Source organism: Rhinolophus sinicus, chromosome 5 (assembly GCF_057876585.1).
Source record: "Rhinolophus sinicus isolate RSI-liver-muscle chromosome 5, RSI-T2T, whole genome shotgun sequence".
Lineage (NCBI taxonomy): Eukaryota > Metazoa > Chordata > Mammalia > Chiroptera > Rhinolophidae > Rhinolophus > Rhinolophus sinicus.
The window spans coordinates 14,785,260-14,813,120 of NC_142505.1; the positions used below are offsets into that span (position 1 = coordinate 14,785,260).

A 27,861-nucleotide genomic window follows, 5' to 3' on the forward strand; every position below is an offset into this window, starting at 1 on the left:
TCACGACACTGCCTTCTACTCTGCTGTAGCCCGGTCTCACTCTGTCTCTCTCTTATAAGGACCCTTGTGATTGTACATAATATAGGACAATCTTCTCAAGATTCATAAATTAAACACATCTGCAAAGTCCCTTTTGCCATAAAAGGTGACATTATTTGGGGACTATTATTCAGTTTACTACAATTGTGAAAATAATTTGACCTTGTGGACCTCCTGAAATGGTCCTGGGGACCCCCAGAGGTTCCCAGATCATACTTGGGGAACAGCCATAGTAGAGGAAGCAGAAGGTGGCATTTGTGGGGTATGTGCAGCCTGAACTTGTACTGAGAAATGGCACTGAATTAAATCACCGAAACATGGCTCTCACCCCCTACCTCCTATCATCTTGGTGTCTACACTCTATTTGGACTTCAGTTGAGTGTAATTGGCTTGGAGCTATAGTTCTGTGATTCTGTCACCTCTTGGTTCAGATCAGAACTGTTTCAGAGCTGGGCCTAGAGCTCCTCATTCAGGGCAAAACAGCCAGCTTTCTTAAAGCAGTAGCATTGTATATTGGTTATGGCCGTAGACTAACCCCATTCTGTGAGTGTTCAAATCTTAGCTCCACCACTTGCTAGTTGTGTGACCACTGGTGGGACTTCGTCCAGGACCTTCACATGATATCTTTTATGGATCTTCCTGACAGTGTTCCCCTTACCCATCACTTGCTGCCTGCCTTCCTGCTGCTGCCAGCTGACATAGGGATTTAGGTGAATGTAGCAAGTGCTCTGAGGAGGAGGGAACCGAGGGAGCAGGATGGGGGAGGGGAAGTCTCCAAGCAGGGATGTTGTCTCATCTGGAGTCTGATCTCTCCGGGGAGCTCTGAAGCATGAGTTGTCCTGCAGAGTTGGTTCCACTTTCAGGCAAGGGGGCTGACCTTTTGATTCCCATATTAGTCAATCATTGTTTGTAGACTGTCTGGCCCCTGGGAGTTGTCCTAGGGAGAGGGGCTATATTAGTCAGCTCAAGGTGCCATAACAAAATCCCATAACCTGGGTGATTTAAACAACAGGAAGTTATTTCTCACAGTTCTAGAGGCTGGGAAGGCGCTGACTAATTCAGTTCTTGATAAGAACTCTCTTCCTGGTTTTCAGGTGGCCACTTCCCTGTGTCCTTACGTGGTGGAGGGAGCGAGAGAGTGAGGAAGCTCTCTGGTGTCTCTTCTTATAAGGGCGCTAATCCCATCCAGAGGGCCCCACCCTCAGGACGTCATCTAAACCTAATCACACCCCCAAAAGCCCCATCTCCAAATACCATCATATTGGGAGCTAAGGCTTCAACATACGAATCTGAGGGGATGGGGCCACAGTTCAGTCCACAGCAGGGGCACCATTTCCTGGGGACAGCATGCTCCCATTAGGCTAAGGGTAAAGCTCTGGAGGCCCTAGCTGCAGCCAACACTCACTACAGCTGGGAATGGCAACACTGGCCAAGGTATCTGGGCTGGACACTATGGCATCTCATCCTCTGCGGTCACAGCTTCCTTGCCAGTCATCCAGAGGGAATTATGGGTGCTGAGAGAAACTATACACATAAAGCATTGGAGTGGGGACAGTACTAAAGGTGATTTTTATTGTGCTTTATTTTATTTTTAAAGATTTTATTAGGGAAGGGGAACAGGACTGTATTGGGAAACAGTGTGTATTTCCAGGACTTTATTGGGGAACAGTGTTTTTTTCCCAGGACCCATCAGCTCCAAGTCAAGCCGCCGTCCCTTCATTCTTAGCTGTGGAGGGCGCAGCCTAGCTCCACATCCAGCCCCATTGTTCAATCTTAGTTGCAGGGAGCGCAACCTACCATCCCCTGCGGGAGTCGAACCTATAATCCTGTGGTTGAGAGCACGTGCTCCAACCGACTGAGCCATTGGGCCGCGCGGGAGCTCAGTGGCAGCTCGCTGCCCCCACTCCAGCTGTGGAGGGCGCAGCTCACTGGCCCATGTGGGAACTGAACCTGCAACCCAGCTCCTCAACCAACTGAGCCACCCGCTGCTCCAACCAACTGAGCCACCCATCCACCCCAATTGTGCTTTATTTTTGTGTCTATCTGTATTACCTAACTTTTCTATAGTGATCTGTGTTCTTTTCTTTGTATTATTTTCACAATTAAAATATTCATTTAAAAAAGATGCATGAGCCTTCCTTTTTCCCCTTGTGTGTCTTGAATTCAATGGCACCTGAGCTTCTGTTAACATATTGTGGTATATTTTGTGATTTCCTTCTTTCCACCTGGTTTCAGCACTAACCTTGCAGTTAGTTATATTACCCCAAGACCCAGGTAAGAGGCGCCCCATCCTGTCATGCTTTAGAGAGCCCCCTTTTGGCCTCCCCAGTTGTCCCCCTCCCCACTGGCAGGATTCTGTGAGGCCAGGGGTTTTATCCACCTCGAGCCCTTCTGTGCCCTTTGAGCCACACTGTGGATACCAGAAGCCTAGAATTTCTGTCCGTGGACCCTGTTCCTAGGGCGTGCACAGGTCTCCTCCTGCGGTCCATTTTTCCGAGGGCCGGCCAAGGTCAGGGGTGTGGACAGAGCTTGGAATCGTGCCTGTTGCAGTGCAGGACAGAGACTGAGGTGGAAAGAGAGGAGGAGCCTCACCCTGCCTGACACAGTCCCTGCAGTTCTAAATATGAACCTTGCCTTCCAGTTACTATAAATCAGGAGGGCAGAGCATATTTTATTGAACAGTTTGTAAGCTTGTTTTATGGCCTTCAAATACTTAGAGTAGCACTTTCTGTGCTGATGAAAATGTTCTGTGCTAGAGTGTGGCTACTATTGAGTACTGAAATGTGGCTAATACAGCTAAGGAACTGAGCTTTCCATTTTATTGTATTGTAATTAATTTAAATTTAAATAGCCATATGTGGAAGGTGGCTACCCTATTGGGCAGTGCAGGTTAACCACATGGTGTATGGTCCTCTCTGCAGGCCTCTGGGTCCTGCAAATGTTAGGGTGGCCCTGCCAGTATACTAGAACAGCGCTTCTCCTGGGTCCATGGGGATGGTATGGTCACGTGTTTTAAAAGGCCCTTCCTGTGATAAGCTGTCTCCATTCAGCATGAACATGCATGTGGAGTGGTTCGCACCTTGTCTGGACTCTGCTAAGGCTCAGTGGGAACTCCTGTCCATTCCAACCTTAGAAGCAGTAACCATTTTTGCAGCATCTTCAGCAGTGGTCTCTAAAATAGGAAAAGATCTGTGGAGATCAATAGGAGATGGAATTGAGGTGTTGAGAACACTGTCATTAAAAGATGGGAGCAGAGGATTTGGGGGCAAGGAAGGACAGATTTGTACCTTGCAAGTGCCCCAGGCTTTCTAGAGGGCTACAAGGGTCAGATCTGATAGGCATAAGTGGGACATTTCCTGCTGAAACCCCTTTGTGATGGCAGCAGCCGGCACCAAAATGGTGGCCTTCACGGGTTATTTTCCGTATTTGCAGGAAGATAGTTTTACCGACCACCAGCTTGTTCTTTCTCATAGGGTTCCCCCCAGGGACTTGGCTGTGCTTCTGTGCAACAAATCCAATGCATTTTACAACCTTGGGAAATGGAACGAGGCATTTGTGGCTGCCAAGGAATGTCTCCAGTGGGATCCAACCTACGTGAAGGTATGTACGGTGCAATGACAGCTGGGGTGGCTGCTGCCTCATTCTTCTTAACCTGCCACCTTCCCTCCCTTCTTTTTAAAGAGGGAGTGCTTCTTTTTCAACTCTTTTTGCACTTCAAACAGATGCCCATCAGGCATGTGAGCAGTACCCAGAGAAGAGTAAAAATCATGATGGCCAAGTGTCGAAACCTCCTGGTAGGGGAGAGCTGAGCTGGGCCTCTTGGCTGATGGAGTACAGTGGAGAGCCTCCTGGAGCTTGTTTTGTTCTGATGGAGTTACACCAGAATTCATTGTCTTGCTGTTTGCAAGGTTTCATTTTAGCAAAGCTTTATTTCAAATGCAAGCTGGGTGTCCGGCATGGTATCTATTCTTCAGGTAGTGTTTCTTACAGTAGAAATTAGCCCCTTTGGAAGGATCTGGGATGTTTGAGAGGCTAGTAAATAATCACTTGATTACTTTTTCGGCTAAAATGTTTTGACCGCCCTCTCTGCAAGGTGCCTTCACCCTCTTGATGCTTCAACAAAAGGAGTGGAAGACACCATCCCAGGCCTTGAGTTGTTCACAGTTAAGCTAGGGAGAGGAAAAGCATGTGCAAAACCAGGGGCCTGAAATTCCATTCTGGAGCTAGTGGAGGCCGCGTACATCTGAGTGTCTAATTAGTGGTATAGACACTTTATAGAGCGGCTCCATCCATAGACACTTTATAGAGAGGCTTCAGGATGAAGTGGGAAAATGCAGCCCTTTCTCCCTCACACTGGTTTCAACAGATTGGGTGATTGACTTTTCCTCTCTAAGCCTGCATTTCCCCAACTATAAAATGAGATGATACCTATGCCTTCGAGTTGCTTCTAGGATTAAGGAGACATGAAGTAAAGTTGTTCACAGTCAGTAACTAAGAGCCTGTGTTATATCCACTGTCATCTGCATTTTGTGTACGGCTGCTACACAGAAACAACACGGTGGGAAGTGGTTGGGGAAGTTTGACCTACCGATTAGGAGGGATTTGTATATTTTATATTAAACCTCTTCTATTGGAGAATGGGTACTATAGAAATTATTGAATAGTTTTGAAAATGGGAATGCATTCCTGAGGCGTTCTGTCTAATGACATTTTAGGATTTTCCCATCCTCTAGCTAGGGTAGGGCGGGGAGTAGTTAGGGTTTGCCCACATCTCTGAGGAGGAGTGTGGCTGTGGCCCATGGGGCAGAGGGGGTCTTGGGTGATGCTCCCAGGTTCTTCCTTGAGCAGCCAAACCTGTAGCAGCTTCTTACAGCAAAGTAACCAGGACCACGGTCCCATTTTCATCCAGAACTCCTGGGTGTCTCCCTCGTTCTCCGTTGTTTCCCCCTGCCCACCCTGCCCCCAAATGTCCTCTGTAGGGGAGGGAAAAAAACATCTCCTTTTACCCTCTTTTGGTTCAGTGGCTGGGGCCCTGCAAATGAGCCTGATAAGAGAAAGATGAACAGGAGAAAAAGAATAAGTTTTATTTGATGTTAATTTTTATGTGACACGGGGGCCTTCTGAGAAAAGAAGTGAAGACTCTTGAAAAGCAGGTAGGCCTGAGAGTTCATATACCATTTTTAACGAAGAGCGATAAATTGTGGAGATGACAAGACAAAGGAGAGGGTTTTAAAGACTTCTGGGGGCTGCAAACTGTGGAAAAGTAAATATACCGGGGAAACTAGCGGAGGGTAAGGGCTATCTTAGCAAGGTTTATTTGTGAGGCCCATGGCAGTGCTGACTTTCTGTCTTCATGGCCATAAAAATTCCCCAGGAGAGGAGATTTATGCAGTCCTCATTTCTCATATTTTGGGGTGGCATATTCTGATCCTATTTACCCCTATCCAAAATAAAAAGGTGAAACTTAAGTCTGAGGAAGTCAAAGAAAAGGAAAATTCTGTACTAGCTTACCTGGTTGGAAAAAAAAATTTCCCCCCCCTTTTTCTGATCATTATCTAAGGTTTAGACTTCCAAATGAAGGTTAAGACAATTCAATAAATAGAGATTTGGTGGTAAGTGGAATTTTAAATGCCAGTGCATGTAGATAGTCAAAGTAGGGAAAGCAGTTAAGTGGTTTTTTCTTCCTCCTCAAGCTACGGTATTGCATGTATGGGACGCCTTTTAGGCAAAACTAGATTATTTTCCTTTATTAATTGTAATTTTCCTCTCTACAGAAATCAACTTTTTGTTTTTTTTTTTGCCTCTGGTAGCCTGTTTCCCTGAAAATAAGACCTTGCTGGACAATCAGCTCTAATGCGTCTTTTGGAGCAAAAATTAATAATAAGACCCAGGCTTATATTATATTGTATGAGACCCAGTCTTATATTATAGACCAGGTCTTATATTAAATTTTGCTCCAAAAGACGCCTTAGAGCTGACTGTCCGGCTAGGTCTTGTTTTTGGGGAAACCCGGTATGTATTACCTATAACGTGGAGCTCCGTAAATCTCGATGCTTGTGATTACTTTGATTGAAAGGAGCAGGGAGTAACTGCTGTGTTTACATGATAGTCTTATTCTTTTCTGGAACACTCTAGTCATAGGGTTTTTGTCATTCCTCTCTTCTTGCCCAGGCTGTGATTTGAGGCATGAATAAATAAACCACACATGTAATTGGAACCAAGCCTGCTTCCTTTTTCTCTGTGTCATATGTTAGATGCTGTATACATCACAGATGTGAAAGCAGTGATTTTCTTGCCAGTGAGGAAATGACAGGAAAAATGTGGCACAGAATATAATGTGGCAACCCTGTAGCCAGTGCTCGTTAGAAATCTGTTTCCCTAGAAGGGAGACTTCTGGAGTCCATTTCCCCTGTCGTCAGTCTTGCCCTTCCTTTCAGCAGCAGAGGAGAAGAGATGGGAGTGTTAAGGTTTTCCTTTTTGTCCCCATTCCAGGGATACTACCGAGCTGGTTATTCCTTGCTGCGGTTGCTCCAGCATTATGAAGCTGCTCGCATGTTTCTTGAGGGTCTTCGACTGCTACAGAGCAGCCAGGATCAGACCCAGGTTGCTGATTTCCTTGTGGGAGTTTTCACCACTATGGGCAGTAAGTTGGATATGGGGAAGCCTTCTTTTCCTTTTCCCCTCCCTCCCTCCCTCCCTCCCTCCCTCCCTCCCTCCCTCCCTCCCTCCCTCCCTCCCTCCTTTCCTTTCTTCTTTCCTTCCTCCTCCCTCCTACCTTTCCTCCCTCCCTTCCTTCCAAGTCCTTGTTATTTTATTTGAAGGGCTCCTAGGGACTCAGGCTCCTGGGGAGATAATTACAGGGTGTTTCTTTGTGGCTAATTTATGTAGTTTGAATCAAACTAGTTTTCTCATTAGAAAGCATTTTGAAAGCTTCAGTGGCTCATGCCTTTGTAAAAAACAAATTTCTTAAAGCAGTCCCAATTTTGTTTCAGCTCTTTTCTGTGTTGCTATTCAGAGAGCTTTCCCTATTTATACTACTTGTTTTATGTAATTTTTGCTCTTTCTTGTGATTTTCGCATGTATTTCTCCAATGCGTCAAGAACACATTCTTGTTTGCGATGAAAATAACCAGAAAGGGCCGACAGAGGGCCCTGGGAAAGCTGGCAGTGGGCGCTTGGTGTCTGGCTGCGATGCTCACTGCAGCAGAGGACCCACGCACTCAGTCTGGGAGTGACGCATGGGAAGCCTTTTGCATCACTGCATTAGATTCTTACTCTAATGACCTGGCCCCTGAGGTGGCTTTGTCGGTGGCCTGGCTTAGGCAAAACCAGAAAAACCACAAAGCACAACAAGTAACATAGCCCTTGCCAGTGACAGAGGAGTTTCTGCTCTGGTTATCTTAGTGAGGTCTGAAGATCCGCCAGTAACCAGGCCGTTGTTTGCAAATACTACGCTTTATCAGATTTAAGATTGCACTGATTTAAGACGTGCCTTTAATTTATGTTCTGCCATTGAAAAACAACATCGACTGTAACACATATCCCGATTCTAGAGATGTTAGAATGTGAAAAATGTCACGTTAGCATCGCTAAGAAATGTTCTGTGGCCTTCAGAGGAGGGGAAATCACTGCTGATAACAGATTCAACTGTTAAAGAGAGCCAAGTGTTCCCACTGTGACTGGGGGAAGGCGACTTCTGTGGTCTGTGGGAAGAGTTCTGCGGAGTTGGGCAAGTTAGGCACTGAGAGTGGTAAGAGCAGGCGCAGGCAGTGAGTGGAAGTGGTTAGAGGTGGACATGGCCCTGGCCCGCAGTCAGAGAAGGTCTCTAGGCAGGTGCTGATGGGTCACAGCTTTCCAGTACACCATTTGGTGACAATTACTGAACCTGCTTCCCTTTTTCTGAACCTGATGGTTTAGCCCTTTCCCCACACTTCCTTATTGTCTTCTCTGTGTCTTTTAAAAATCACTGTTCTGTCAGAAGCCAGAGTTAGGACAGTTCTAAACAACTGCTCTTGGTGACTGTCCCTTTAAGAAATCTGGATGCTTTTCCTTCTGCCCTCACCTTGAGAGGCAATGCATCCCATGCTTTTCTATCAAAATACTCCTGTTTGGAGGGGGAAAGTATGCCCATGTCCAATTTCTAAATTTTGAAAAAATATGCTTATGGAAATTTTGTAGCCTTTCATACCACATATGGTGGTTTTGATATTTACGTATTTGGGATATTGATAATCCTGGAAGAGGTGCCATGTTATTCTGTCTGATCTGTCCCCTTGGATGCTCTCTCATGCATGAGTTTGAGAAATGTAGTTTGAAGGATCATGAGATGCAATAGATTGATGGGCCACTAGGTTAGAAGAATGTGTATTGACTGAAAGAGTTGGTAGACCTGGGTTCCAGTCTCGTTTGTCATGAACTAGCGGCCTGATATGCCGTGAAGCCTGACCTCATTTCTTAGTTTCTCATCTGTTGGGTGAAAATAGTATTTGTCACATTTTTCTTAAAGGAAGTGAGTTTTGTAATTCCCCTTAAGCTTCCATTTCTCCCTCCATGAATGGAGATACTAGGTACTGCCTTCATGGTTTGTTTGAGGCATTAAATATAAACACATATCACTGGATTGGACAACTAGAAAAGCTAAATGGATGTTGGCTCCCATTATCCTGTCTAACTCTTAGGGGATTGATTTTTACCTGAACTTAAAATGATTGCAACTTCAGTCAATTACACATACTTTAAAATGCTTTTCTTTCTGCTGTCTTTAATTTACCATTTGTCTATTTGTGCTCTAAATTGGAAGACTTTTTCCCAAATGTCGTAGACTTTCCCCCCATTAAAAATTTCTAAACTATGAAACTTTCTTTCAGATGACCCCATTGTTTTGCAAAGTTTCTTGCCCTGCTTTGATCATATTTTCACCACTGGATTCTCAACAGAAGTGTGGCAATCTGTAATAGAAAAGTTGGCAAGGAAGGGATTATGGCACGTAAGTAAAAGGAGATGGTTTTCTTGTGGGAAAGTGCATTCTTTGTTAAATGGTATCTTCCTGCCGGCACTAGGGGATTATAATTTATTATTTGTTTCTCTTGACGCCCAAGTAAATTTTTAAACTGTAACACCATTAAAGATGGAAAGTCATTGAGATGTTTTAATTAGCTAGTTTCCTCTTCTTTTTTTCAAAGATAGAAATATACTCAGTTTGTGGCAACCTCACTCCTTGCTCTGTGTCGCCATTTTCATCAAAGGAATGTTAAGTCCTGACGCTAATGGCAACATGGAGTGAGGAAAAGAAACAATTGCATGTTCATCTGCATAATCCTTTCCATACTGCGTTTGCTGTGGAAAACTGTGAGGACCCAGGTGCCGTGCCTGCGCGACTTGGAGGTTTCCGCATAGCTTTAAGGGGCTTCTCTCCAGAGGTAACACTGAGGCTGTAGGACCCGAACCCAGAGCCAGGAATCCATGGAATGGAGGAGCAGGGTGGGCTGTGGGCTTGGGTGTCAGGGTCACACGGATGTCTCTGTGTACCCTAATCCTCCAGTTTCTATTTTAGACTAATTACTTCCCCTCTGAGCCTCATTTCCTTATTTGTAAGTTGCAGAATATAAATTCCCTCAGGGTTTGGGTGAGGATTAAAAATAATAGACCAAAAGCACCTAATAATATCAGCGAATGTTTATTCAGGGCGTACAATGTGCCAGACACTGAGATAAAGGAGTTTTATAATAATACCTGGCATATGCTGAGTGCCCAGTGAATAGTAGTTGTCATTGATGGTGGCCTGTAAGTGCTCCTGAGAATGGGCTGCTTAAGTCCTGGGAGTCTGGTTAGAAAGGGCCTGCTGGGCTTTCTAAAGCTGGGAAGTCCAGGGATGTCACCAAAGCAAGAGCAACCCCTAAGGACTCTAGATCCTGGCAGGCCAAATGACTTAACAAGAGTACAGAATTCTTACATTTTTGGAAAGGTCATGAATGCCATTGGAAATCTAATGAAATGATGGGACTCTCTTTGCATGTACATGCCATTATGGGCAGAGTGTCAGGGAGTTCATGGAAAACCCTTTCAAGTCCAGCCACAGGCTCCCTGAAGCTCACCCCTATACTAAAAGGTCTTGAGAAGGCAGCCACCGAGGATGAGGAAAGCTGGACTCTGGGGAACCGGGAGTCAGGAATCCAGGGCCCTATTAAGAGATCTGGACCTTCTCTTTTTGGATTAGATGGCTGAACGAAGGTATCTTTCTAGCTTCAATTTTAAAAAGTTCTGAAATTTAATGATTGCAGGTATTAGGGTAGAGCTATGAGTAGGAGGCTTTCAGTCTTATTAGCAGCCCCCAGGAAAGAGCCCCTTATGTCCCCTCTTCCCCAAGTGGGGTAGACCTGAATAGAGTCCCATAGCCTAGGTGGGGAGTGAGGGAATGGGAGCCAGGTAGTTCCTGTTAGGTTATCCTTCCAACCAGCCAGGGAAGGCCCAGGAATCCAGCCCAAGTGGCAGGTCCAAAACCCCACTAGCAGTGGGGCCCAGGCCATTGTCAAATATTGGAGACAGAGGTATCTTATTTAAAAAGCCAAGCCTGCCATGAGGACTGTCAGAACTTCAAACATGTCATCTGGGGTTGAACATGGGCGGTGGAACCTGTTTAGAGTGAGCGGTTAAGAGTGGGTGTCAAACTGAAAGAAACTGGAAGCAAGTGTGGCCATGGGCTCAGTTCCTGTGGTCCCACTTCCACTGGCAAGAGCAGTCACGAGGGAAGTTGATGCTGAGAGACTGGGTCTCCGGTCATGGCTGTGCCAGAACCTAGGACTCGTAGACCTGTTGGCATACCTGGCTGATCTCAATAGGGCCCTCTCAGGATGTGCTATCTGTGTGACCTAGGAAAAGTTGCTTAACCTCTCTGGAACTCAGTTTCTAAAGAGACTTTAGATAAGGTCAGTGGCTGAACAACTGGCTCTCTGAGAAAAAACAAGTCCTGATGTATAGCGTTTGCCAATTTCTGTAGTGTAAACCCTCTCACTGTGGCCAGTTTCAAGCTACTAATGTGACTACAGAACTTGAAGTTGTAAAGAGCTGGGCACAAAGTCGGCTCTCACTAGCTGGTGGGAGCCAGCTCCAGCACACCATTCAATGGGGTCGAATGGACCTCGAATACTTGGGGCTTATGAAACAATAATGTGCTAAAGAATTAAATGGGGTAGGATATTTCTCAAGGACTTGATTCTTCGGCTTGCTAAGCTTTAGGAAGTTTGCAGGGAATTACTTTTTTATTTACCTCACTGCCACTGTACTTTCTATAGTCCTGCTTCACAGCTGCTGCTCCTGTCCTCAGCGGGCTTCGAGGAGATGTGGAGAGAGCTTAGCTCTCAGCAAGAACAAGAAGTTGGCTACACAGAGAGACTTTGATTGTCATGGCTCAGGCTCAAAAGCTTGGCAGGTAGCTTAAAAAAAGAGACAGGGCCAGAGGGCATTTTGTTTTGTATGTTTGCGTCTTCATTTTAAAGCTTGAGATAACTTTTGCTCTAATAACCTATGTGGATAGCATCATTATTCCGACCTTTTCTTTTTCTCCCCTCATCAGTCATTTCTACTTCTGTCAGCGAAAAAAGACCGACTGCCAAGAAATATCCATGTCCCAGAGTTATCACTGAAAAGTCTCTTTGAGGTAAGGTGGCTTCTTGAAGCCTATGCTTTTACTTCAGGTGTGTATTTGGGACCTTCCCCTTCAGCTGCCTCACGGCACACGTGTTATGTATGATATTCTGGTGCTTGGGCTACAGCTCATCCAGGTTTTACTGATTCGGAGCGTTTTGGGTGAGGAGTTTGAAGTTTCATATTGATATAGCGACTTCCGTGATTGTACCTGTGTGCCTCTCTTTTCCAGAAATATGTCTTCATTGGACTTTATGAGAAGATGGAACAGGTGCCCAAGTTAGTCCAGTGGCTCATCTCCATTGGTGCAAGTATTGAGACTATAGGACCTTATCCTCTCCATGCCCTCATGCGACTCTGTATCCAAGCAAGTGAGTGCTCTCCCAGTTATGCCCCCTCCTTCCAGCTGTCCTTCCAGCTGTAAGCTCTGAGCTCGGGCGCTCTGCTGAGCTCAGGTGAAACCAGAAGTTAGCTATTTGAATACAGAATATTCACAGGATCTGAATAGTCAATGGTTGATCATTCAAATGAATGAAGGCAGCAGGGGAACAGCATCATTTTTTTATTTCTCCTGGGATCCAGTAGCTACAGGAGGCCCAGATTGAAAGGATTCTGTGTTCCTAGACAGATCCTGGCTGGGGGTGGAGCCCTGGGACCCCGGAAGGAATGGAACAGACAGCCTTGGCTGGGCAGAGCTCCCAGGAGAGCTGTGGCGTTTCCTCCCCCTGGCAAAGGCAGAAGGGGTCTTTTTCCTGGTTCAGGTTCATTTTCTCTGTAGCCCAGAGGGCTGACTGCTGTGGGGGTGGGGTGGGATCCCAGGGGAAACAGTGGTTATTGCTGATACAGTTTGCTTATTGTTCTTTTAAAGAACTCCTATTTTCATAAAATTAAAAAAAAACACCCAAAACAATTTATCATTAAAACACACACACACACACACACACACACACACACACACACACTACACTTCAGATAGAAGCTTATTTTTCTTTTCCAAGCACATGTGGCATCACTGTTGGACATTTACCCATACTGTTTTAGAGCCAGAAGGGGCCAAGAAAACTTGTCTAGACAGTCTTTCTCTCCCGGGTTCTATCATTGCCCTGAGAATGAGGGAGTGGTGGCATGGCCAGGGGCTTCAAGACCTGGGCCCCCATCTTTGCTTTAACCAGATTTGCCCCACTGTTATTCATTTTATGTATTTGGGAATCTGTAAGAGATTTTATTCTTACACAGGGATTGGAGAATAAAACATTTAAAAGTAAAGTCCGATGAAAAGCAATCTAATCCAGTCTTTGCTGTTTCAAATTAGGCACCTGGAACCCAGAGAAGTTGCCTCTGGTTCTGAAAGTCATGATTCCTCATTGTGTCTGCTCTTTAAGTTAGCTCCTGTGGGTATAGGCAGGTATTGATAAGATCAAGTCTTCAGTTTATCCCTGATTCGTTTCTCACCATTGACATGGTGACAAGTGGTGTTTACAGAGTTGGTGGAAGTATGTGGATTTCCTCGCTCCTAGGAGCTACAAGGCAGAGTCTGGGAAAAGAATTTAAAATCTGTGTCCTATTGATAGTCGTGTGGTTGGGTAATCGACTGGGGATACTGACGTGACGGGCCTGTTAGGTCCCGCCCAGCTCCTCTTTCTGACCGGTGCTCCCATGCCCATCTGCTCTGAGTGTTGGCGCTTCAAGAGAATTGCTATTTGCCAAAGAGCAATTCTTTCCAGGGAGGGTATCCTTGGACCTCACCTCCTTCCCTGGGGACCTTATGGGTATGAAAAGTCAGCCCCTGCCTCAGGTTGGGTCAGTGGTGAGGTGCAGCTCACTCTCCAGAGCTCCCTGCAGGGTCAGGCTGAAGCAGACTCAGCTGAGACTACATGTCTGCTTGCCTCCTTCCCTGGCCCTGACCTGCTTCCCTCACTGTCTTTCTCCTGAGCTCCCTCTTTTAATAAGTCACATGTACAAGAATCCTTATCTCAGGCTGTTCCTAGGGAATCTGAAACAGTGTGTTATGAATAACTTTCTGTAACTTATCCTTTCAATTCTCAGACTCCTGAGTTTCCCTCAGTGTGGTAACATTGATTTGCTTTGCTGATTTTCTGTATGCAGAAAAGAACGTCAGTAACTCATTTTTTTTTTTTTTTTTTTTCCATTTTAATTCCCTTCAGGAGAAAACCATCTTTTCAGGTGGTTAATGGACTATAAGCCCGAGTGGAAAGGCCGCATCAACCAGAAGGATGAGGATGGCTGCACCGTCCTACACGTGGTTGCTGCCCACTCCCCAGGATACCTCATCAAGCGTAAGTAGTGACACCATCTGGAGGGTGTGCTGTGGGCAGGAGGACGCCAGAGAACCCACACAACTGACCACTACGTTTTACCTGTCGCATCCCGTGACAGGTTCAGAGGGCTAAACTTTGCCTGGAATTAAACATGAGTGGGAGGGTAGACTGTAGGCAGAAAGGAGGTGGGGAAAGAGAAGGAAGAATTGCTGGGCTCCATGTGCTCTGTTGGCTTTAAGTGGCTTGTGTGGAGTTGAATGAGTCAAGGACATGGGTTTTGGCTGCATGTGTTCCCTTGCTCGTCACATAGTCACTATGTGCTTTATTTTGTGCCAAATCCGTGCTGGCCACTCAAGGTAAATTGCGAGCCAGATGACAGACATTGTTCTTCATGGCACCTAGAATCTAATGCAGGAATTGCACCCTCCCATACGTGCCATGACCGACTGGCCACGTGAAAAAGTGAGGCTTGCACATGCAGGGAAGAGCTGGTTCTTTGATGCCGATACGCCTTGTTAGCTTGTGAAACAGGAAGACCGTGTGCCTCTCCCTCAGCTCTCTGATGTCTCTCGTTTTTCTGGAAATTCTCATGGAGAAAAGTGTATTTTTTCTATAAAAGAGTTAGGGTAGCTGTGATGATAAATGGTCACGGACTCTCAGCCCCAGGGGATGGGAAGTCACCATGAGCCGTGGGGAGCTTGTGTCTGGTGTCACTGCAGCCTGGCGCTGATAATGGGAACCAGGCAGTGCTGCCGTCTTCTGAGGGGAGAGACGTTGGAAGGCTGGATTTAAATTGAAAAAAAAAAAAAGGAAACTCATGATTATAAAATGTCAGCTTGAAATTCAACATGCCTGTGGGCTAGACACAACCTGAAGTCTTCCAGTCGGGGACCGCTGGTCTGGTGGGTTCTCTTGGGAAATTGCAGTTTTCTGTTTTCAGCATGTCCCAGGAGCAGCCCGGTGAAGTTTGTTTCTCTCCTGTCATTCCTCACGGAGCTGGGTCCCAGGAATCCACATCTAAGGGAAACAGAGAAAAGGTGTCCTGTGGGTTTTTATTTTGAGCTTTATTGAAATACAATTTATATGCCATGTAATTCACCTGCTTAAAGTGTACCACTCAGTGCTTTGCAGCTAACATCATCGCAACCAATTTTAGAACATTTTCATCATCCCCAAAAAGAAACCTTGTATCTGTTAGCAGTCACTCCCATTTTCCTCCTACCTCTCCAGCCCTGAGCACTAAATCTACTTCGTGTCTCTAGAGACTTACCTACCTATTCTGGACAGTTCACAGGAACGGAAGCATGCAATCTGTGGTCTTTTGTGTTTGGTTTCTTTCCCTTAGCATGTTTTCACGGTTCACTCATGTTGTAGAGTGTATCAGTACTTCATTTCTTTTTATTACAAAGTAATATTCCATCGTATGGTGAGACCACATTTTGTTTATCCATTCATCAGGTGATGGATACTTGGCTTGTTTCCATTTTCTAGCTATTATGAGTAATGCTGCTATGGACATTTGTGTATAAGTTTTTGTGTTGGAATATCTTTTCATTTTTCTCAGGTAGATAGCCTAGGAACGGTACTGCTGGATCATGTGGTAATTCTACGTTTAACCTTTTGAGGAACTGCCAGATTATTTTCCAAAGCAGACACACCATTGTACATTCCCACAAGTGATATACGAGGGTTCCAATTTCTCTGTATCCTTGCCAACACTTGTTTTATGTCTTTTTGATGTCCTGTGTACTTTAACATCTTCTTAAATACAGTGGTATCCTGGCAAATGTTTGACAACTGGGAGTTCAAAAAGAAAAGTCCTGATTATAGTGTTCACTGATTTCCCTGGTATAAATATTCCCTGCATGGCTGATTTCAAACTACCGATGTGATGTCATTGAACATGCAGCTGGAAAATGTGCAGTCGCACACCATTATATTGCATTTTAAGATAGATGTAAAGAAATATATGAAGACAGATATAAAGAAACCTCGTCATAGATAATAGCAAAGCATAGAAAAATAATTAGGAAGTGATGCCTTTTGTTTTTAATGTACTTATTATAAGTTTAATTAGTCTAGTTGTTAATGATGGCCGTGTTTATCAACCAGCTCGCACCACTCCTGGACGTGTGACTGTTGGTCCTTGTGGACTGCTATGAGCTGGCCCAGCACACCACTGTGGTAAAGCTGTCATTAACCTAGTGATTTACGCAGATGGTTAAAATCTGTGCCTCCAGTCATTGTGCTGTCTTTACACATCCCCGTCCTGAAAATCCCCAAGAAAAAATGTTTCCAGACAGGACTCTTGGATTTGCAGGGAAACCCATCTTCAGATCTCCTGAAATACAAGTGGTTTGAGCGGGGTTTGAGTATTTTTTATTTGGGGAACAGTGTGTTTCTCCAGGGCCCATCAGCTCCAAGTTGTTGTCCTTCAATCTAGTTGTGGAGGGCAAAGTCTACTGGCCCATGTGGGAATCGAACCGGCATCCCTGTTGTTCAGAGCTCACGCTCTAACCAACTGAGCCATCCGGCCACCCGGGTTTGGGTATTTTATATATATGTAATGCCTTGGTTGTTAACTATGCATGTTGATGACTTGGCAAGCATTCCATTTCCTGAGGTTTAAACCACTGCTGTCTAATACAAGTATAATGAGAGCCGCATATACAATTTAATTGTTTTAGTAGTTGCATTAAAAAAAGTAAAGCAAAATAGATGAAATTAATTTCAATAATATATTTTATTTATCATTTCTCCCTGATCATTTATCAAAATATTATCATTTCTCCCTGATCCATTGGAGTTTAACGTAAGGTTCCAGTTCTATCTTTTTCCAAATGGCACCTATTTGTCTCAACACCTTTTATTTAAAAGTCTGTTGTGACCTCAGGGATTTGAGATGCCACTAATTCTGGACTTTCTGTTCTGTTCTACTGGTCTCTTTGCCTCTCATGTGGTACAGCCTTCTTTGAATCACCTTTTTTTAAAAGCTAGTTTAAAAATGGAAAGTACACTTCACACCAAGATGGCTAAAATAAAAATAAAAAAATGGATGGTAACAAGTATTGACAAAGATGTGGAAAAATTGGAACTCTCATACATTGCTGGTGGGAAATGAAAAATGGTGTATCTGCTTTAGCAAAAAGTCTGGCAGTCACTCAAAAAGTTAAACAGTTACCATATGACCCAGCAATATCACTGCTAGGTATATTGAAAACATATATCCCAACAAAAATATATATATGAATGTTCATAGCAGCATTATTTATAACAGCTCCCCAAAAGTGGAAACAACCCAAATATACATTAAATGATGAATGGACAGACAAATGAGGCATATCCATACAATGGAATATTATTCAGCCATAAAGAGAAACAAAATACTGATACATGCTACAAACAGCATGGATGAAACATGAAAACATTTTATGCTGAGTGAAAGAAGCCAAACACAAAAGGCCACATATTGCATGATCCCATTTATATGAAATGTCCAGAATAAGGAAATCCATAGAGACAGAAAGTAGATTAGTGGTTGTCAGGGGCTGGGGCTGGAGGGAGAATGGGGAGTGAATGTGTATAAGACTTCTTTTAGGATGATGGAACCGCTCTGGAGTTGGATAATGGTAATGATTGTACAACTTTGTAAATTACTAAAACCCAGTGAATTGTACACTTTAAAAGGATGAATTTTATGGTATATGAACTATATCTCAATCAAAAAAAATTTAAAGGCAAAAAACTTGAAAGTGCATGTTCTTAGTAAAAAAAAAAAAAATCCAAACCAAACCAACAACACCAGCAAACTACTTCAGAAAGATGCATGATAAAAAGTAAATTCTCTTCCACAAAGTCAACTACCAAAATATTTTTTGAGTGTCTTGTTAGTAAATATATTTATAAAGTCAGATGTCTTTTTTCTCTTTCAAATATAAGAAAGTGGGCAAACTCTACATTCTGTTCAGCAACTTGTTTTTTTCCCTGAACAATGTGTCTTGGACAAGTTGCCCTTAAAGTACCTGTGCAGCTATTTCATTTTTTAACAGGTCACAGTATTCTCTAACATGACTGTACCCTACTGATGGTTGTTTAAATGGTTTTCAGTTATTTTGCTACTGAAAACAATGCTCAGAGAACATTTTTCTATATCCATCTTAGTGAACTGGTAGGAATGTATCTATTGGGTAATTTCCTGGTTGAGAAATTTCTTGTTCAAAGAATTTGTACGCTCTATTTATTTGGATAAACTCTGATTTTATTGAAATTTTAAAATAGATTACATTAAAAAATCAAAAGGTACAAGGTACACATTGAGAGTCTCTGTGCTACCTCTGCCCTTCAACCACTCAGGAACCAGTGTTACCAGTATTTTATGTTTTCTTTCACAAATATTTTATGTATGTACAAGTAAAAACATATATACAGTTTAAAATGTTAGCCTATTGATACGTGTTTGGATTTTGAAAGCTATTGCTAACTTGAACCCGAGAGGTTGCCCCAGCAATATGATACTATCTCCATCTTGAATATTTTTTTGGTACACGAAGAGTCAAGAACTCTGCAAATTCTTTCATCTGGCCTGAATTTCAAACCCACCATTTGAAATAATGCATTATATAATGCAGCATTTTCTGTTCTGTTGGCATTTTGGTCGGGGTTGTTTGTTACCATGGTCCCCCTGGCTCTGAAGCAGTGGTGCGAAAGGCCCAGTGATACAGTCTTAGGGAATCACTAGAGCCAAGCAGCAGTTGGACGCAGAGCCTAGATGTGGTCATCTCTTAGAACTGAGGAAGTGAGGATGGATAGGGACTAGTTGTATCTGTCTTGGTTACAAGCTACAGACACTCAAACCGGTTTAGGCAAGAAAGAGAATTTATTGGCTCGTGTGACTCAAGTGTTGAGTTTGGTCGAGACGCTCCCAAGGTGTCTTCAAGAGTCAGTCTTACCTCTCAGCCCCTCTTTTTCTGTGCTAGGCCTTATTCTTAGGCAGATACTCTTTCAGTTGAAGCCACCAGAGCCTTCTGGATTATATTCTGCCAATTTTTCAATCTCAGCAAAGAGAATACCTCCTCCCAATTTTTCAGTAAAAGTCCTAGAAATGAGTCTCAGTGACTTAACTTTTGTCTCATGCCCTCCGTGAACCAATCAATCATTAGAGCTAGAGGATGGAATGATCTGATTGGTCAGGTCCTGGGAAGTATTTGCCCCTAGAGCTGGGGGTGGAGGGTTGGGGGGTAGTGGGGGGGCGGGGACAGAGCCAGAGAATGGAAAGGTCTGATTGGCCAGGTCCTGGTCAGGTGTTTGCCCCTGGATTTGGAGCAGTGGTAAAGGGTGCTGTGGTGAGAGGCGTGTGTATCTGTCTAGTTTTCACTGCTGTCAAATCAGGTAGGCTTGGAATGGGGGAGAAGTGCTTCCTCAAAGGTAAACTGGGTTGTTATTATCAGGAAAAGGAGCAATGGATGTTAATCAAGTAAAAAAATAAGTCTAGTATGTCAGTGATTTTCACATTTTGCTTAGAACATTTTGAAATCTGTGTTCCTCATTATACATTTTTAAGTTGACATCTAGAATTTTTTTATCTGTGAGTCTAAATAATTGTAAGAAAAGGCAATTTGCAGAATTTTTGTACATATTGATATTTTAAAATAAAGCTGTTATGTCACTCCTTTACTTGTATAGTAGAATATAAACATGCGACAATTTAATATCTTCTAATATCCATTTAAAAATTTTAGACAAGATCTTTTTAAAAAATATATTATTATAAGAGTGTATTTGAGCCAAACAGAGGGTACGCTTAGAGGACAAGATCTTCAGTGGTCAAAAGTATCAAATATACATTTTAAATTCATATTTCCAGTTTACTTTTTGAGTAATATAGTTTATGCTTGAAAGTCATATCAGTCATTCAGTGATACTCTTCTGGAACAAAAGTACTCATATAACTTTAACACTTAAATCTAAAGATTAATTTTTTTCTGGATTGACATATTACTAAAATTATTACTACAGAGACCATGAAAACAACAGAAACATATTACAATTTGCAGGAGGTTAGGTAAGAGGAGGATGGATTATAATGCATTTTAAAAGGGGCTTGGCAGGAACCTCATTTTCTCTTAGGTGATACCCAGGAGGTTAAGCGTTTTCATCTCCTTTGGGGCAATACACCACGGTAACTGCATTAGTTTTCCGCTATGTGACAAATCACCATAAACTTAGTGGCTTCACACAGCACCCGTACTTTTGCTCCCAGTTCTGTAAGTCAGTAGTCTGGAGTGATATGACTGGGTTTTCTGCTCCGTGTCTCCCAGAGCTGAAATGCAGGTATTGGCTGGGGCTGTGTTTTCATCTAGAGTTCCAGGGGTTCCACAAGCTCACGGGATTGTGGCAGAATGCAGATCCTGATGGTTGTGGCACTGAGGTCCCTGTTTCCTTGCTGGTCGTCAGTCAGAGGCTACTGTCAGCTTCTACAGGCCACACACATTCCTTGTCGTGTGGCCCCCTCTGTCTTCAAAACCAGCAGGGGAGAATTTCTTGTGCATCAGCTCCCTCTTGTACTTTGAATCTCTGCCCTCTTCCATCTCTGACCTCTACACCTTTGACCTTTAGGGCTCATAGGATTAAGTCAGGCCCACCTGGGAAATCTCCCTATCTTAAGGTCAACTGCTTTGGGACCTTAATTTTATTTGCAAAGTCTCGTCACAGCAGTACTTGGATTAGTATTTGATTGAAGAACTGGGAGAAGGTATGTGTACGCTGGGAATCTCGGGGGCTAGCTTAGAATTCTACCCACCACAGGGAGATACTCAATGGGGAAGAAAGAAGTAGGACTTTTTAATTTTGCCTTATTTTTATAAAATGGAAGAAGGGCGGCTGTGAGTGGGGAGATGGGAGAGGAGAACACCATGAGTGGAACAATACTTAAGAGTATGTGAGGTGGGACAATTAAGTTCGTGAACTGATCCTAGAAAAAGTGCCACATAACTCGTTGCTGAATATCACTATGGTCACCTTTGAAGTACTCCCCTTGGGAAGCTGTGCACCAACGCCAGCACCTCATCCACCCTTCAAAGCAATTTTGGAACTCTTTCTTCTGGAATGGCCATCAGAGCTGTCGTCGTATTACACTTGATGTCATGAATGTCATCAAAATGTCTTTCTTTGAATATTTCCTTTATCTTCGGGTAAAGAAAGAAGTCACTGGGGGCCAGATCAGGTGAGTAGGGAGGGTGTTCCAATACAGTTACTTATTTACTGTCTAAAAACTCCCTCACAGACAGTGCCATGTGAGCTGGTGCATTGTCGTGATGCAAGAGCCATAAATTGTTGGTGAAAAGTTCAAGGTGTCTAACTTTTTCATGCAGCCTTTTCAGCACTTCCAAATAATGAACTTGGTTAAGTATTTGTCCAGTTGGTACAAATTCATAATGAATAATCCCTCTGATATCAAAAGTTAGCAACATCATTGCAACTAGTTTGTGAGCTTAATTGTCAGATCTCACATGTGCTTGGTTAAGGTGATGAATGTTAGAGAAGCATGAGTATGGAAGTTGGGGAGCAGGCATTGATTCATTTAACTCTGTGCCCACCTAAGTCTTTGTACCCCATGGATACATCTGTTCTATTCTGAAAACTGTTGCTTGTGTGATCACAGAGACACCTTGATGCTTGGCAAATAGATTTGTCAAAGCAGCAAATGAAGCTGGCAGCCAGAGGGTAGGATCTGGGAAGGTGGAAACAGTGACAACAAAAAGACCCTGATGTGAAAGCAATTGCCCCTTTCTTCTGTCCCCAGACAAGCTTTTTTTTTTTTTTTTTTTTCTGGAAGAATATTCTGTTTCCTCTCTAGGGAATAAAGAAATCTGAAGTCACAGCTTGCTGTTATCCGTACAGCTGTAACTGTTGCCTAGTAACCAGATTCCCCCTCTCCTTGCTTGTTGCCAAGGAGAGGGGAGAAAGGTATAGAGGAGCGCACTTCTAAACCTCTTGAAAGCTATTGTCCTTCCCACTCCACACAGGACTCCTTGCTTCTGGGAGTTGGTGGATTGCCCAAGGCCAGCAGTTGAGGTTCTGTAAGCAGAGAGGCCTTGGTCTCCTTGGCCCGGGCTGCTCAGGCAGAGAACTGGGAGGACAGCACTGATGGGGACATCTCCTTACGGAAGGAAGCATGCCAGTGCCCCCTTTTCCTTTTGGCCTGCTCTAGGACAAACGGAGGATGTGCAGATGCTCCTGCGCTTCGGGGCAGACCCCACCCTGCTCGATCGCCAGTCCCGGTCCCCCGTGGATGTCCTGAAGAGGAATAAGAACTTCAAAGCCATTGAGAAAATCAATAGTCACTTGGAAAAACTGGCTGTGTGTTCTAAGGACCTATCAGGTACAGCTTCCAGTGAATTAACTTTCTTGGGGGGCAAAACTGGTTCTGTGATGTTAGCTGCAAATCAGCTTATCATTTCTTGGTGTATGAAGATGGAAGTGAGACTCCCAGGCTTTGGAAAACTTGTTTGCTTTTTTTTTTTTTTTGAAAGATAGAATGAGACAACCGTCTTTACAGAGCATCTGCTGCGACATTTGGGGAACTTCACCAGGTTCACCTTTGCATATTATGGGTGTTTTTTTTTCCTTAATGCATGCACATAATAAAAAAGAAAAAAATATTCAGACAGAACAGGAAATAACAAAACTCAATCCTTTTCTTCAAAAACAACCACAGCCAGCAATTTAAAATACATTTAGATGACACTAAATTATACTTATGCCCTTATATACTGACTTATATTTCTATTTCTTGATTTATCAGTTTGAGACAACATCTGTTGACTGACTGCTGTATAAGATACAACAAGTCAGCCCACCTTGTTGAATTTTGTCTAGTAATATTATTTGCGTCACTTCCATTCTGTTCCTTTAAGTTTTCTGTGCTTCATCTGTGGATTGATTCTAAAAACTGAAAACCAGTAAATGCATTTGCACAGTAGGATGATTATGTAAATGTTACACTTTATACAACTGGACCCATAGAAAAGAATTACCAAATGTCCTGACAACTTTGCTCTTTAAATATTGTAATAACTATGTGTGGTGTCAGATGGGTACTAGACTTATCAGGAGGACCACTTCGTAAGGTATGTAAATGTCTAACCCCCGTGCTCTACACCTGAAACTTATATAATGTTGAATGTCAACTATAATTGAAAAATTGAAAAAACAAAAAATGTGATACTCAGGCTTCCCAGTTTCTGTGTATATATATGTATCTATGTGCACATATATACCTTTTAGACTTTATTTAGATTTTGTTTAGACTTTAGCCTCAGCATATGTGTACTGTGCTGCTTTTAGTTCTTTTGCTCATATATGACTCTCGTGGCTCATGTTTGCTTCGATTTCTGCCTTGCTCTGGTGAAATACCTACTTAAGTAAATTTTTCATGGAGGGAGACATGGATAGTAGACTTAGGGAGTTTTTGAAAAGTCTTTATTTTATCCTTTTATTGGTTGATAATATGTCTGAGAATAGGCATTGTATTTCATTGACTCCAAGTTTCACTTGTTCCCCACATTTTAACATCTTTGAAATTGGAATGTGTTGCATAATCAGTGACATGTCCCAGTTTCATGGTAGCCTTTTCTGGTATGTCTGACAATCCTTGGTATTTTTGATTATGAAAAGCTCTATAAAACCTTGTTCCTCACAGCTCTGAAGAAATTGTTTCATTGTATTCTAGCCTCCCTTTGCTACTGGTTAAAGTCTGATGTCAGTCTTGTTTGTTTCCCCTTCTAGGATTTTCTCTGTCCTTAAGAGTTCTGCAGTGTCCCTAGAATATATCTAGGTGTGAGCCCTTATTCATTCTTCTTGCTTGGCACTTGTTGGCCCCTTTCAATCTAACTTTTTTTAGCCCAAGGAAATTATCTTCTATCGCTTTGTTCCCCTCCAGTGTCTCTCGCTTTTAAAAAAACTTTTAGTGTGTTTTTCCAAGACCCATCAGCTCCAAGTCAAGTAGTTGTTTCAATCTAGTTGTGGAGGGTGCAGCTCGCAGTGGCCCATGCGGGGATCAAACCGGCAGCCTTGCTGTTGTGAGCACTGCTCTCTAAGCACCTGAGCCATCCGGCCGCCTCCCCACCCCTCATCCAGTGTCTCTTTGCCATCACTATTAAATGGATGAGCTTCCTGAATTTATAACATGTCCTTTTACTTTTCTTTCATGTTTTCAGTCTCCTTTTTTCCTTCCCAGATCTTGAACTTGGTCTTCAGCTTTTTCTTTTATAATTCAGCTTGCCCATTGCATTTTTTAATTTGGAAGCTCAGTTTTAATTTCTAAGAACTCTGTCTTGTTCTCTGGTTATTCCTTATCTGTGGCAGCTTGTGCTTGTTTACGTTTGCCATTTCTTCTTGGATGGCATTTAAGAACACTGAGAATTTTTTTTTATTTTTAAAAAGAACATCCTCCTCTCGTCTCTGAATTATTTCTATTTCTTTTGGGGTCTGTTGTTCATTTTCTTGCTTCTCTTTTGTGCCATTGCTTTTCGTTAATTATCTTCATATCTTTGGATGGTTTACATTTATGAATGAAAGACTAGACTGATTAATACTTAATAGATGGTGAGTGTGCGTGTACTGAAGTTATTTGGATGTGTTTCCCCAGAAACACTCCCTCCCTGGGATGGGTAAGTAGGTGACACGTTGCAGGCAGCTTGTAGGGTGTTGGGGTGGGAGAGGGAGTCAGTGTGACAGACTGGAGTCACATCGCAGCTGCTGGGGTCAGAAAAATTTCACATGTTGGAGATTGAATCTGCTTTTCGTTTAACATCTGCTCCTCATTTCCCCATCTATGTCTTCATTTTCATATATTTACTTAAAATATCTTCTGTTGCTCCCATGAGACCATGGGGAGGAAGGAAGAGAAATGTATTTACACAGTCCTCTGTGTTTCATAGATGTTCTTTTAAAGTTGTGACATACCATGTACAGTTTATAAATGGCCTCTATTTTAAGGAATTGTGATTTCTTCAGTGAGGTAGTGTAATTCATAAATCATTGTGAAATGCTTTCTGAGAGCTTACGCCTGTAATCTCTATTTCAGAATGGTCTCTACTGTTTGAGAGATGGAAACTAACCATCTTTACCAATGAATTTCCAAGTCTTAAAATAACAATACAAAAAGACCACCAGTTGATGGTAGAAAAAGGCTGATTGTTTGCAAATTTATTGTTTATTGTTTCTTAGAACACTGTATATGTGTATATGTATATTTATGTTATAGACTTTAGCATAAGTTATTCATTTTTATTTCATTTTTAAAGTTTTAATTTCTTTTAGTTTCCTTGTATAATAGAATCTTTTAATATCTGCTAATCTTAAAATAAAAATTTCATCTTCTGAGACAGGGTCTTCTAATTCTCCTTTCCTCTCTTTGCTTCTTCGCCAGCTAAATCTGGTCCAGCCAGGATTGGAACCAAGAGAAGAGACTCAGTAGAATTGCAGCTCATCCCTTTTTAACTTGTTAGAATTCAAGGGTCCTTGCTCAGCAGAAAAGCACACGGGAGAGGAATGTGCCCCCTGCCAGGCCTGCCATTTGGCTCACTGGGTAGTTGGTGATGGCAGTCAAGCCTAAAGCCCGCAGTACTCGTTAGTAAACTTACTGTATGTTTGATTACTTTCAAGTTTTCTAGACCATTGTCCAGGAAGCTTTCCTTGCCACGCTAGAGGAATATTGAAAGACTATAGGGAAACACTGAGTCAACAAAAGCAAAAGAAACTGATAAAAATCGGAAAAGAGGAGGTCGACAGTTATCAGGAAGGGCTAGCAGGTGATGGTGTCCATGGATGGGGTGGGTGACGTTTGCATCTGGCTGAGATAAAACCTGAGCAATAAAGGGTCTCACTGAAAATGCCTGCTGTTCTCTAAACCAGGGCTTCCCCACTTTAACGTGCACACGAACCACTGGCGAGCCTGTTCAAATGCTGATTTTGATTTATCAGGTTGAGGGCAGGACCCTGCCTTTCTCACTAGCGGCCAGGAAAGCCAGGAATAGTCAGGGTTATATGTAACTGTCTTTACCGGCCTATCACAGCCACCACCAGATGGCAGCATGTCCACTTCCTGTGGCAGCTGTTGCCCATCTCTTTCGGTAGGACCCAGTACAAGATCATTTGCGTTCTTCTCTGACGCACGAATATATGGCCTTTGAAGTGGGAACAAACCCAGCCCTCTGAAGCTTTCTCTCTGATCCTCCGGCGGGAGCCAGCTGCTTTCTGCTCTGTGCTCATGCTGGCATCTCTAGCACAGCACTCAGGCCTCGAACCTTCTCTGTGTGTCCGTTTCCCCCATCTGTGACTGACAGGCCATGGTTTGTCATCTTTACATCCCGCAAAACCAGGACGGTGCCCTGTTTTCAGTAAATGCAGACATGCAGTATTTACTCAAAGGATGCTCATGATACTTATTATAAAGGCAATATATTCTTTATTAAAGAGAATTTATAGAACATAGGAAAGGAAAACAAAAATAATATTAATTCTACATAAACCCACCTACCCCCAAAATGTAATATGTATGTGATTTGCTTATTTAGTCTTATTCCATGCATTTACAGTTATACATTTTTGTTTCCTTTTATAAAAATGAGATGGGTACACAAATTTAAATTGGTAAAATGTGTGTAATAAAACTTACCAGTTTTGCCTTTTTTAGCATGAAAGAAATAGCTCAGGCAAAATGAAATCTCCTTTTGAAATTATTTATTTCTATTTCCTAACACTTCTGAATACTATTTTCATTTTAATTTCAGATCTGCTTATATGTATTTACTGCAAATATGACCATTGTAGAACATTTGTAAAAATATAGTTTTATATCAAAACAAAAAAATTATTGTAATTGCACTTCGGCATATTTTTATCCAGTCTTTTGTTGCTCAATACTTACATAGTCACCTTTTTAAAAAAATATGTGATTAATATGCATAAATAACTTCATATCCTGATGTTTCTTTTGCCTCTTACTAAGCTTATACAAAATTTAGAAAAAAAACCCTGAGAAGTTTGGAGTAATAAACACGTTACCTGTACCACCCAGGGATACCATTGTCAGTATTTTCGCACCTTTCCTTTTTGCATTCTTACATTATTGATGTCATTCTCTGGTTTCTTTCCTGATGTCTGGAGCTTTCTCTGATCTATAACTGCCTTCTTAACTCTTCTGAACAACCGTGCGTTTATGATACAACTGCACATAATTATCTCTGTTGGTATATTTCTATAAGCTTGGTATGTTTCTGTTTAATTTCAAGTGACTTTTATACTAATTCCCCTGGTGGAAAAATGATGTTCCCGAAAAGCATGTAATGACATGAGGCAGGGAGGCAAGCAGCAGGTTTCCACCTGCTATGGTAGATAGTGAAGGAAGTTCCTCCTTTACCAAGAGCCCTAGTTTTCTGTATTGTGAGTTTTCAGTTTTCTGTATCTTCCTGGGTATTTTAGGAGGAAGACAGAAAGGCCAAGTCCAGGAGTGCTAATCAGTCATTGTTACATCACATACATGATTTCTATCTCAGAGTGGGCTTCCAGTTGAGGGGATGTAGGTCTTCCTTTGCCAGATGGTTTCTATTTCTTTTCCTTTGGAGGATAATGCTAGAGTGGGTCTTGTTCTGTCTGGCATCTGACGGTCCCTTGATTAGAACGCAATGAGCGTTTGCACTAGAAGTGGTGTGTGTGTGTGTGTGTGTGTGTGTGTGTTTCTGGTGTTCTGTTATTGAAAGGTGATCCAGCTGTGTATCAGAAATCAGAGCAGATAATGTTGGAGCTCTGCTTGGATTCCCCCTTTCCCATGCTGTGTGCTGCCTTCACTCTGAAAAGCCAGCACCTAAGCCTTGTTCTTCAGGATGACAGTTTGGGGG

General features: G+C 42.8%; 1 protein-coding gene across 3 annotated transcripts in view; it reads left to right on the plus strand.

The window, feature by feature from the left end:
- The window catches only part of TRANK1 (tetratricopeptide repeat and ankyrin repeat containing 1), a 97,837-nt gene that overhangs the window by 27,119 nt on the left and 42,857 nt on the right, over positions 1-27,861 (plus strand). The window contains exons 3-9 of one of the 3 annotated variants that reach the window (XM_019727660.3): positions 3,513-3,639; positions 6,532-6,682; positions 8,906-9,024; positions 11,611-11,694; positions 11,914-12,052; positions 13,847-13,978; positions 22,170-22,340. In XM_019727660.3, the coding sequence (XP_019583219.3) occupies positions 3,513-3,639; positions 6,532-6,682; positions 8,906-9,024; positions 11,611-11,694; positions 11,914-12,052; positions 13,847-13,978; positions 22,170-22,340 (923 nt within the window). Of the gene's footprint in view, positions 1-3,512; positions 3,640-6,531; positions 6,683-8,905; positions 9,025-11,329; positions 11,467-11,610; positions 11,695-11,913; positions 12,053-13,846; positions 13,979-22,169; positions 22,341-27,861 lie in introns of those variants that run through there. The other 2 variants (XM_088798281.1, XM_074312636.2) reach the window with 2 other exon arrangements.